A 13,185-nucleotide genomic window follows, 5' to 3' on the forward strand; every position below is an offset into this window, starting at 1 on the left:
CTTTGGGCTATTATTGATTTTTAAAATGAGTCAAAGTCTTATTTTGAAATTTTGTTGGTTATAATTTAAAATCTCTCAAAACAATTATAAATTATAAAATACTTTGATGCTTTTAAGTTTTCCAAATGATTTTATTAGTGAAATTAGTGAAACTGAGAAAATACTTTTAAAATACAATGATTGATATGAATTTATTTGCTAATACATATTCAGTTCCGTATTGTTGATCTGGTGTGCTGAACTATGGGAGGGGATACAGGTTAGATAGAAGTCTTCTTCAGGGAACCTGGTAGGAAGGATGACATAAGACACGAATCACAGACCATAAGGTAGATTGTAAATACTATTGTAGAGTTACAGAGAAAGTCTTATGGGGGTTCCAAGGAGGAGGAGGGTGCATTTTAGTGGACACATCTGGAAAAACTTCCTATAGGAAGACTGCATTTGAAATTAATCTTGGTAGGATTTCAGAGGGTGGGGGAATGGAAGTATTTAGGGATGATGAGTAAATCAGTTTGGTTGGAGGGCAAGGAGAAGTCGGGCTAATTAGATTGGTGACAGTAGTTGTATATTTTTAGATTTTGCCATCAAACTTTTTTGTGTGTAGTTGCTGGAGCAATAATATAGGGATATTTGATTTATCATTCTGAAACAAGCCATTTTAGGGATTTAAGTTTTTGAATTATATTTGGTTTTAATTTATATGTTTCATAATTGAATCATGAGTTGGTGCTCTGCTAACTTTCTGACAGAAGTTTTTTGTGTTACTTTGTAAATTTAGGATGGCTTTCTTGAGAAGTTGAATTCCTCTGAGTTCGTCGCGCTTTCTCGATTAATGGAAACATTTATTTTAGATACTGAACAGATCTGTGGACGAAAAAGCATGTCACTACGTGGGGCTCTTCAGAGTCAAGCTAATAAATTTGTAAATAGATTTCATGAAGAGAGAAAAACCAAACTCAGGTATCCCCAGTATTCATTTTAGCTTTTTAATGTTAAAAAATTATTTTTCTTTAACAAACTATATGTATCTGTGCGATAGATCACCTAAATAGCTTGAGCAACATTAGCTTAGCCCTTTTTTAAAAAATTAAGTTAAATTGGAGAATTAAAATCACCTTACTGGATTTTCAGTTGTAATATTTAATTATTTCTTTTATGAATGTAATTAAATAACACACAAGAGGAATATTCTTATCAATGCCACATTAGAAAGTTGCTTGGTACTTGCAGCTACTTCTTACAAAATGAAGCAAATTAACTCTGTCATCTCTGCTTGAGTTAAGAGCATATTGGAAATACAGCTTTAGAAAGGAGAGTTCTTTATTATTAGATTGCCCATCAGAGGTTTCATTTCATTGACTTATCTAAGTTTTCTGCACTCACCTAAGCTTTCTTAGATCCAATTTCTACCCACTTAGTTTTACTTTTATTTCTATCCTAGCAATAAAGAAGTCATCAAAACATTTTCACCTTTCACCTTCCTGTCTCTCTTTTTTAAACTTAACCTTTAATTTTTAAATAGTCTCCTGTTAGAGAATGAACGGTGGAAACAAGCTGATGTGCCTGCAGAATTTCAGGACCTTGTTGATTCCATAACAGATGGGAAGATTGCTTTACCTGAAAAAAAATCTGGAGGTATTTGCAATCTTTTACAAACCTAGTGTTGTGTTTTCCTCTCTCCCATCTCTCCTTATTTTACGTTGTTATTTTTATAATGTATGGAGAAGACCAGCCTAACTGGTTGGATGCAGGGTGATGAATTTTTCCATTCAAGTCTAAGAGACTGTCTACTAAGTTGTGAAGGGAATGTGGTATTCATAATTGGAGAGATTACCCATATTGTGGAGATCCTTGAAGTTCTAAAGTATATTTGTATATGATGTTTTAAAAATTTTCCCCTACAACTGGGCTCCATCTTATTCTATGAAATTTTCATAGATTGTAGAAATTCTTGAGATAGTTTATCATATTGGATATAATTTGCAACTAATTAAGAACCCTTGTTACTTTTTGGTTTGAATTAAAACCTCTAAAATAGTAATTGTGAACACAGAAGAATTGAATTTGTCATGTTTTTGTTCTGAAAAGTGAATGACTTCATTTCTTCTTTTTCCTCAGAAGATATGTATTAAAGATTTTTTCAGTCTCTTTATGAGATAGAACTTCTCCCTGCTTTTTGCTTCCTCTCTGCAGTATTTGTTTTTCTTCTTTGAGATTGCTCACAAAATGGTAGTTAGACCTTTCAAGGGTGAAATGAAAGGTGAAAGCCTTAGGAGTATATTAACATTTTACCACTCGTCTAAGGCATTTTCTTCCACATAAAGTAGCAGGACTCTCCATGGAAAGCTGAATTGGTTGGCTGAAAGATTAGGGGAAAGTTTTGTGTTAATCGTTCTCTACAGACTCCTTCTCCAGGGACTCATTGGGTCAGTAGCATGCAGCCTCTCTTTGGCTGGTCTTTGGAGTGTGAAAGGCCCTATTGATTGGCTTACTGGCTCACACTTGCTGCAGATTGATTAATTTTTCCACCATAGCAAATTTAAAGACTGTTAACCAGAGATTGTGATCTGTATCTGTAGAACAAGTTCTCTCACTGATGAAATAAATCACAGATCCCCTGAAATAATGTTTTTTAATTGGAGATCCTAAATTGCTATATTTAATATCATATGCTGAAAATATAGCAATATTGTTTGTAACAGACCTTACAGATAAATCTGTAGTTTTTGCCCAGGAGTTTATGTTTAAATATATCAGTGCTCTTTAAATTTTGGAAATTAAACACTTTGTAATTAGAGAGAACACATAACAAATTGAAATGGTAGCTCTCTGTTTTCAAAGGAAGAATACTGTCAGCAATGAATTGGTTTCAGTCCTTAAACAGAGAGTGATTTGTTCAACATTTTTCCAATTTGTTTTAAGTGTTTCTGCAATAATTAATATTTTCGTTGATGGTTTTATTTGTTTGCTTCTTTTAATTCTAACTATAGAGGAGCGAAAGCCAGCTGACTTCCTGATAGTTGAAGGACAACCATATGCTGTTGTTGGGTAAGTTGTGTTTTTTGCTTGTGACATTTTTATCACATTTTTAAAAACTGAAGTTCTTTTTTTTTTTTTTCAAATGTGGTTGGACTATTTGGAAGGAAAGTTCAAATTTCTTTCACTCAGAAAAAAACTTTTTAACCACCTTTCATATGCCTCTTGTCATGGTATTGATTCATTTGATATCATTAAATATTGTTTGCACAGATGTAGCATTAGTTCTTAAAATTTTAAATTTTAATTAAATTCTTATGAAATGTCAGATAAAATGTTTAAAGCTTCCTCTTTAAGAAAATCTGTGATGACAATATTTGAATGAAATAATGTAAAAATAACTTACATAGTAAATTCTTGATAATACATAACATTGGAACTTTCCTTTATTCCCACCCCTTTCCAAACTCAGAATCCACATAGATCCTAATGTACCAAGAGTGGAACCAAAGTATGAGAGGGTTCAGTAGGGCATGTATTTGTATTGCATGTGTGTATTTGTATGTGTATCTCTGATTTGCTATGTCTCAACTTTGAAGCCAAATAAATATCATTTTTGGATTGGTTGTTTTTATTTTGTATATGTTTTCATATCATATCGTCTTCTTTCCTTCTCCATTAGCACATATAACTAAAGTTATTTAAGCATAACAACTGGAATTTTATTTATTCTACAAAAACTGGATGGTTAATGAAGGAAATTTTAATTTTGAAAAACATTTTCTGGCCTAGTACTAAATTTCATTCTTCATTTTGCAGCAGTGTGGCTTTACTTCCTTTTAAATAACACTAATTTGATTTCTGGCTATTCCAAAGCTGCTTATCTAGCGCTACAAACCTTTTAATATTTAATAACTTAAGTAAGTCATTGCTTGTTTAGGTTAGGAATATTAGATCTTTTTATTTCGGTTGTCAACAGTAGCTTTAATAGAAAATTTTGTGATGCACTGATGTAATTAGTAGCATTATTGTGAGAGAAAACATACAGGTAAATTTTTCCCCTCCAAAATTTATGTGTATGTTTCCTCCACACAGTATTGCTACTGATTACTTAAGTACATCATTATTGTGAGTATTTTCTCCATAGGTGAAGATCACAACATCACATCTTAGGAGATATGTTCATTAACTTACCTAGTAGCTAATTTCCTATTAGCTAAATTTCTGAATTTAGTTAGACCGGGACTCAGAAGACAGACATAGTGGGTAACCAGGCTCAGACTCAAAAGCCTTTCCAGGTTGCTGGTACCTTCTAGAGCTTGGACTGTGATGGTTTAATGTGGCTGATTAATGTATATAACCTTGGGGATATTAAAAATTAATAAAATGACAAATTGGGAGGGGGTATCACTTTTTTAGAAATGAATTTATGATCTTTATTGGATTTCTAATTTTATATGCTAAATTGGCTTGATTTTCTTTTTGCAGTAAACTTTGCATGTTGGATTGTCTTTTTTTCCCCTTCACAGAACAGTATTGCTATTGATAAGAATTATCCTTGAATATTGCCAGTGTGTAGATAACATCCCATCTGTTACTACTGACATGCTTACTCGTTTGTCAGATTTATTGAAGGTATGTATGATTTTTCACATCTGTGGAAAAATTGTTTGAACAGATTATATACTAACTTTGTACTTCTTTGCTTTTGTGATCTGATTTGAATTTTTGAGTTCTGAGACAGCATGTCAAGATAAAGTAACTTTTTATGATCTTGGTCTTTTGACATTTAAATGCATTTGAATCACAACATGTTAAAAAGAAATGATTGAAAGAGAGCAGCATTCTGCCTCTCATTCATCATTTAGTGATTCCTCATCAGAAACCATGTAGCAGCTCTTTGATAGCTGAAGTCTGAAGATTTGTTTATTAACTTCTGGATGTGACTAGGGCTATCTTAGTTGTTTTCAATATGTTATGAAAGTGAAAATTAAAAGTTCACTAAATTTTTCATAATTTATCTCGCCAAGGTGGGGGATTTAAAAAAAAATATTTTACCAAAGCTAGTAAAGTGAATAAAATGGAAATGTTGTAATTCTTTTCTTAAAATGAGTATCTTTTGACTAATTTAAGCTTGGGATAGTCAGATTTCAGTCTGCAAGAAAGTTTGTATTATGTGTTACACTTCTGAAACAGGACTTTTAGAGCAGAGTGACTAAGATTGATTTTTGAATGCAAATTGAAAATTTTATTTTAAAGCCTAAGAAGTTATGTAGAAGCTTTGATTATTTTTCTTAGACTATGGATGTTAAAGCTCCTTCCCTCAGAAAGATTTTTTTTGGTCTAGATATTTCTCTTTCTTTTTGGTCAGTAGATAAGAAGGAAATACTTTATATGTAAAATATTTTTAATCTGTGCATTATGTTTTCCTCCTTCCTACCCATCAGTATTTCAACTCAAGAAGTTGCCAGTTAGTTCTTGGAGCAGGGGCTTTGCAGGTCGTTGGCTTGAAAACGATAACTACAAAAAACCTAGGTATGGACATCTGCATTTAAAATTGTAGTTTCATGTTGTAAAGTCATAGCAATGTCCCTAGGTTGATTATGTTTTTATTGTACATTGCATTTGTATAACTTCAACCATAGGCTCTTAAATTTAACTAGTACATGAAGGAAGGAAATTGTTTGCCAAAGGGGTATAAATCAAAAAGCAAGACTACCTCTTTCCTCAAGGAAGAAGACAAGGGAAGGGGTTGCTAGGGAAATGAGTTATGGTCTAAGTAATCACCATGATGTTGAATATAATAATCCAGCAGTCAGCTGACTTGCCCTTCCCAAAGGCAGTGCTATTGATATGAATACAGGTCTGTGTGTTACAGGTAGAATGAGAGTGGAGGAGGGAGGGTACTGGTGAGGAGGCAAGGTTGAAAATGGTCCAAGGGAGGGCTTAGCTATTCTCAGGCATGGTAAAGACCTCCTCTTTTTCATTCATGATCATTATTGAAAACTAAGCAAATGGTATAAAGTAGAGAAGTATTGTTAATACTCAGGATGAATTATTTAGAAGTTGTACTGTTTTGGAAAATATGTTAAAATATGCTTTAGGATGAAAGGCACCATCTAATGATAGATGGCAATGGATTGGTCAGTCATGGTGTTATACGAATAGAAATTAGAATTGGATTATATTGGGAGCATTATTTGGGGGAAAGACCTAAAGTAATAAACAGTTTATGGCCAGATGATTTTCTTAAATGTGGGAGAATATGTTATCTTTGGTAGTGCTCTCTTCATTGACAAAATCAGCTGGGACTTGTATGTGATTATGATATTTTTGCATAATAAAGTTGTTCAATTAAAGTTAGTTATAACCTTTTCTTTTTTTTCCCTCCTCTTGTCCATTCTCCCTGAATCTTACAGCCCTTTCTTCACGCTGCCTCCAATTAATTGTACACTACATTCCTGTGATCCGAGCTCATTTTGAAGCTCGCCTGCAGCCTAAGCAGTACAGCATGCTCAGGCATTTTGATCATATCACTAAGGTAATTTTTCTTGTATTTTCCACTTGGGTTTTATAAAATTAATTTCTTAGTTGTTAAGTAGATGTACCTGGGGATTTAAAACCCAGACTTTACTTTTTTTCATTACAGGATTACCATGACCACATAGCGGAAATCTCAGCAAAACTTGTAGCGATCATGGATAGCTTATTTGACAAACTGTTATCTAAGGTAATGTTGCATGGAAGTAATCAAACATATTTAAAGAGCATAATGGCTTTTTAATTTAGTTAGGATCTTTTGTGTATTACTTGAAGAGAATGTAAACTTTTTGAAGTGGCTGTTCTGGGCTCACCAGTCCTGATCACTAATTGGTAGAATGTTATTTAGGAAAATGGGGATAGTTAGGTATCTATTAAATTATATTCTTCAGACATTAAAAAGCATCAGAATAGTACTCTCAAGTCCCCAAGGTAGGTGAGATAATCCATTAAGAAAAAATACAGTTCCGGGAGCGGAACCAAGATGGCGGCTGGAAAGCACTGAGCTCCCCTCCGAGTCCCTCCAAAAACCTATAAAAAATGGCTCTGAACCAATTCTAGAACTGCAGAACCCACAAAACAGCAGAGGGAAGCAGGGCTCCAGCCCAGGACAGCCTGGATGGTCTCTGGGTGAGGTCTATCCCGCACGGAGCTGGGAGCTAGGAGCAGAGGAGAGCAGAGCCCAGTGTGAGCTGCTCGGACCAACCAGACCAGGAGCCGGGCGGAGCGGGCCCTAGCGCCCTGAATCAGTGAGCTGCAGCAGTTACCAGACTTCTCAACCCACAAACACCAAAAACAGCAGAGAAGGTTAGTGGGAAAAGCTGTGGGAGTGGAAGGAGTTCACAGTTTGGCCACCACCCCACCCCACCCCCCACCGGGGCAGTGGAGGTGGGGCAGCTACAGCTGCTGTTGCTTCTGGCCCCAGGCCCACCTGGTGGGAAGAATTAAGTGGGGGATCAGAGCAGGAGTGCACAGCCTGCTGAAGATCTAAGCCCAGTCCGGGTTGGGGGTTCTTGGGGAAGGAGCAGTGCTGGTGTGGCAGAGCTGGCGTATCCCCCCCCCCAAATGTGGAACATAGAACTCTTTAGTCTACAAGCAGTCATACCCTGCTGAAAAACTCAAGGGTCAAGTTAGCTGGTTGGGAATATGGCCAGGCAGCGAAAACACACCCAGATTCAGTCTCAGACTTTGGATTCTTTCTTTGGTAACAAAGAAGACCAAAACATACAGCCTAAAGAAGTCAACAAAGTGCAAGAGCCAACACCAAAAGCCTCCAAGAAAAACATGAACTGGTCCCGGGCCATGGAAGAGCTCAAAAAGGATTTGGAAAAGCAAGTTAGACAAGTAGAGGAAAAATTGGGAAGAGAAATAAGAAGGATGCCAGAAAACCATGAAAAACAAGTCAATGACTTGCTAAAGGAGACCCCAAAAAATACTGAAAAGTACACTGAAGAAAACAACACCTTAAAAAAGTAGACTAACTCAAATGGCAAAAGAGCTCCAAAAAGCCAATGAGGAGAAGAATGCCTTGAAAGGCAGAATTAGCCAAATGGAAAAGGAGGTCCAAAAGACCACTGAAGAAAATACTACCTTAAAAATTAGATTGGAGCAAGTGGAAGCTAGTGACTTGATGAGAAATCAAGATATTATAAAACAGAACCAAAGGAATGAAAAAATGGAAGACAATGTGAAATATCTCATTGGAAAAACCACTGACCTGGAAAACAGATCCAGAAGAGATAATTTAAAAATTATTGGACTACCTGAAAGCCATGATCAAAAAAAGAGCCTAGATATCATCTTTCAAGAAATTATCAAGGAGAACTGCCCTGATATTCTAGAGCCTGTAACCAGAATTGTCTTTGTTTTCTTTGAGTGACTCAATTTATCTCAGTGAGCTTTACTAGGTGCTAAGCCCCAGGCCCAAACCCCATTAGGTGTTAATGTAATCCATGTGGATGTGAACATCCCAGGGTCCTACAGGGAGGGGCCAACTCAAGAACCAATCACCAGAGCCTGAGCTCTGGTGATTCAGATGATGTCTGATGATGTCTAAAGCCCTATAAGAAGGGAGGACAGAGCTATTGGTGCAGGGCTCTGGAGATGGTGTTGATGAGGAGACTCCGGGCAGCTGTAGCTAAGGAGCCCTCCAGCTTGTAAACCCGGATGTTGAAACTTTGTTGAACTGTGGTAACTATCTGTTGGGACTTGAATCAGACAAAGTCTATTGATGTCTGTAATTTGCATTTTGTTTTGAAGTTCAGGGTGCTGGTTTTTTTCCCCTGAACTAACTGAATGATATTTGAATTAAAAGTAAGCTTGTCAACCCCTTCACCTTGCTTTCCTTAATTAAGCAGATCGAAAGAACCTGTGCTGTTGGCAGCTTTCTGGGTGTTGGCTGTGGGTGAATCTTATACCCCCACAGAGGCTGCCAGCCGGGTTGTTGACACAGAGCCACAGGGCAAAATAGAAATTGAAAGAATCCACCAATCGCCTCCTCAAATGGATCCCAAAAAGAAATCTCCTCGGAATATTGTCGCCAAATTCCAGAGCTCCCAGATCAAGGAGAAAATACTTCAAGCAGCCAGAAAGAAACAATTTGAGTATTGTGGAAACCCAATCAGAATAACCCAAGATCTGGCAGCTTCTACATTAAGAGATCGAAGGGCTTGGAATATGATATTCCGGAGGTCAATGGAGCTAGGATTAAAACCTAGAATCACCTACCCAGCAAAACTGAGTATCATGCTCCAAGGCAAAATATGGATTTTCAATAAAATAGAGGACTTTCAAGCTTTCTTAGTGAAAAGACCAGAGCTGAATAGAAAATTTGACTTTCAAACACAGGAATCAAGAGAAGCATGAAAAGGTAAACAAGAAAGAGAAATCTTAAGGGACTTACTAAAGTTGAACTGTTTTGTTTATATTCCTACATAGAAAGATGATGTGTATGATTCATGAGACCTCAATATCATAGTAGCTGAAAGGAATATGCATATATATATGTTTATGTGTGTATGTGTGTATGTATATATATATATGTGAATGTGCATGTATGTATACATGTGTGTGTGTGTGTGTGTGTATATATATATATATATATATATATATATATATATATATATATAAAGAGAGAGAGAGAGAGCGGACACAGGGTGAGTTGAAGATGAAGCGAAGATACCTAAAAGAAATAAAATCAAATTAAGGGATGAGAGAGGAATATATTGAGAGAGGGAGATAGGGAGAGATAGAATGGGGTGGATTATCTTGCATAAAGGTGGCAAGAGGAAGCAGTTCTGTGGGAGGAGGGGAGAGGGCAGGTGAGGGGGGAATGAGTGAATCTTGCTCTCATCAAATTTGGCCTGAGGAGGGAATACTGTACATACTCAATTGGGTATCTTACCCCACAGGAAAGAAGAGGGAAGAAGATAAAAAAAAGGGGGGGATGATGGAGGGGAGGGCAGATGGGGGTGGAGGTAATAAAAAACAAACACTTTGGAAAGGGGACAGGGTCAAGGGAGAAAATTCAATAAAGGGGGATGGGTTGGGAAGGAGCAAAATATAGTTAGTCTTTCACAACATGAGTATTGTGGAAGAGTTATACATAATGATACACATGTGGCCTCTGTTGAATTGCTTGACTTCTTAGGCAGGGTGGGTGGGAAGGGAAGAGGGGAGAGAATTTGGAACTCAAAGTTTTAAAAGCAGATGTTCATAAAAAAAAGTTTTTGCATGCAACTAGAAAATAAGATACACAGGCAATGGGGCATAGAAATTTATCTTGCCCTATAAGAAAGGAAGGGAAAAGGGGATGGGAGGGGAGTGGGGTGACAGAAGGGAGGGCTGAATGGGGAAGAGGGCAACCAGAATATATGTCATCTTGGAGTAGGGGGAGGCTAGAAATAGGGAGAAAATTTGTAATTCAAACTCTTGTGAAAATCAATGCTGAAAACTAAATATGTTAAATAAATAAATTTTAAAAAATAAAAAAAAAATAAAAAATACAGAAAATATCAGGGATACTTAATATGGGACTTTGTATTAGTTTAGTAGGAGAAAGCGCATTTTTTCTTCCAAGAGACAGATTTTAGTGTAAAATCTATAATCCAAGTGTGTCCTAGAGGTAGTAGAAGTACCAGGTAGTTCAAATTTAAAATTCCATAAACATTTATTAAGCACAGTGCTCCACTGTTTATGGAGCACTGTGCTAGATAGACATTGGTGAAATACAAAGTTTAGATAATTCAGGGACACTGTACTCATAGAGCTTATGAGTAATTTGACACAGACAAATAATTAGAATACAAAATTGTATAACTGTAAAAGAGATATAAATCAGAGGCTGTATTAGGTCTGAAGTGGAAAGGGTTTTGCAGGGGATTAAGAAATGCTTTCTGGAAGAGGTGACATTTAAGCTTTAAAGGAGAGGCAGGAGTTTAAGAGATAGGAAGAGGGAAGGAGTGGGTATTCTATGCATTGGGAATATCATGAACAAAGTCCCATGAGTGGGAAATTGTGAGATGTTGCAGGGAGGGCGGTTGGCTGGAATATAGGGGAGGAATATAAAAGAAGCCTGGAAAGACACAGGAGTACCACAGTATGGAAGCTCTGAATCCATACTAAGTAAGGGATTTGAACTTTATCCCATTAAGAATCTTTAACAATTTTTGTGTAGAGCAGGAACATGACCATATCCGTGAATAAAGATTAGTCTGGTAGCAGGGGGAAGGTTGGAGTGGATTGGAATGGTGGGAAGGAAGAGTGAGAATAGGAAAACCTGTTAGAATGTCACTCTAGTAGTACAGGTGAGTCGTACCTAAGACATGAACTAAGATGGGGGCATTTGGAATAGTGAAGCAAGGATGGATGCTGGAGATAATGTAGAGATAGAATTGATGAGATTCTGCAGCTGATTAGATGTAAGGGAGAAGAGAAAATCAGTGATAATATTTCAGGTAGAAGAGACTGCACGAGTGGTGGTACCAGCTGACAAGAAATAAGTGACAAAGAGAAGCAGGCTGGGGGAGGGATATGTTTTGGTTTTAGACATGTTGAGTTTGACATGACAGCATTGCACCTAGGGAGAGGTATTCTATAGACACACAGGGCTGTGTGGCTTGAGCTCATGAGAGGCCAGAGGTTAGCAAGAGAAAGGGTTCTAGTTTCACAGGAAATTTCATTCTGGGTTATAAAGGAACAACAGTAACGAGAGCCTCTAGTATGGTTCGAGTAAGCTTCCTAGCCAATATTTATTTTTTTAGTTACTTTTTTCCTTTTTTTAATAATAAATTTTTATTGTTACCATTACATCACCAAAATTTCTCCTGTTATCCCTCTGAGAACCATCCCATATAACATTTTTTTTTTAGAAAAGAGGGGAAAAAAGCAGCATAATTGATTACTACATCAAAAAAAAGTGTGATTATATGTCCAAATTATTACACCCTGGAACTTCTACCTCTGTAAAGAAATTACTCCTTTTTTTAATAGGACAGGTGGCTTAAGTCAGTACGAGTATTTAGAGCTATGAAAGAAATATCACAATTTTTTTGACTTCTCTAATATTCTATTCCATGATATTTGTTTTATTAGAATATAATAGATATTAACATTTCACATTTTGCCAAAGAATAGTACTAGATGTGAGTTTGCTAGATTAGTTAGTTAGAACCTTGTAAGTAAAATGATTGTTTAATTAATACTGACTTTATTCCAAATGTGACAAGTGTGTGTTGAGCTAAAAATGATGATTTGGACTATACCAGCTTGCTGTCTTCAATCTTATTGATTAAAAAGTAGAATTTAGGTGGTAGCTAAAAAGAGTCTAGACCCAGTATTTGCTTTTTGATTACTTGAGGAAAAAAAATTAAAATGGTAATGTATATCATATGCCAGTGGCTCTCAGATTTCTTTTGCTCATTGCATAGTATTCTTTGCTGTGAGGGATCACGGTGTACTGGACTGACTCTACAGTTGAGTTGGGAACAAGTATTTTTGTTTAATTCTTTAGAGTTGGATCACGGTGTACTGGACTGACTCTACAGTTGAGTTGGGAACAAGTATTTTTGTTTAATTCTTTAGAGTTCAAGGTCTGACATGTTTTCAGATTACTGCATAAGGGTAATAGGCAGGTTTGGCTTATTTCATGACAGCTATACTTAGCATTCTATACATTATATGTAAGAAAGATTGACAATAAACAAAATTATTTAGAAATTTTTCTTTAATCTTGCAATAACATAATATCCAAAATTTGGTTGCATACCCATTGCAAATCTCTGTAAATATTTGACTATGAAATAAAGCAGAGTTTAATTCCAGGCCAGCAAAATAATACTGAATTCAGATCTGAAAGTGCAAATACTTTCCTTAGATCCTTTATTCCTCCTTCTTAAAAAAATAGTCTTTTTCAATACTTCTTAGGGGGTTAGAGGGAACATTTTAACATTTAGCACATGGCATTTGTAACCAATTATTCTCTAACATAAAATAGCATAGGGATATTTAGAAGTTTTTCAATAGAGAGAATAAGTAGAAATAGAAGTGGCAGAGTGATTTCACACTAATAAGACTAAGTGCCATGTGAGTTAGGTAATGTGGTGGTATATTACTTATGGTTGGTGTTTATATAGCTCATACTTTGAAATTTGCAAAGCACTTTATATG

General features: G+C 36.1%; 1 protein-coding gene across 1 annotated transcript in view; it reads left to right on the plus strand.

Annotated features, from left to right (window-relative positions):
• The window catches only part of VPS54 (VPS54 subunit of GARP complex), an 80,310-nt gene that overhangs the window by 59,470 nt on the left and 7,655 nt on the right, over window positions 1-13,185 (plus strand). The window contains exons 14-20 of the mRNA XM_036750781.1: window positions 782-963; window positions 1,526-1,638; window positions 2,994-3,051; window positions 4,509-4,614; window positions 5,427-5,514; window positions 6,399-6,520; window positions 6,629-6,709. Of these exons, the coding sequence (XP_036606676.1) occupies window positions 782-963; window positions 1,526-1,638; window positions 2,994-3,051; window positions 4,509-4,614; window positions 5,427-5,514; window positions 6,399-6,520; window positions 6,629-6,709 (750 nt within the window). The remainder of the gene's footprint in view (window positions 1-781; window positions 964-1,525; window positions 1,639-2,993; window positions 3,052-4,508; window positions 4,615-5,426; window positions 5,515-6,398; window positions 6,521-6,628; window positions 6,710-13,185) is intronic.

This window comes from Trichosurus vulpecula, chromosome 3 (genome assembly GCF_011100635.1).
Source record: "Trichosurus vulpecula isolate mTriVul1 chromosome 3, mTriVul1.pri, whole genome shotgun sequence".
Lineage (NCBI taxonomy): Eukaryota > Metazoa > Chordata > Mammalia > Diprotodontia > Phalangeridae > Trichosurus > Trichosurus vulpecula.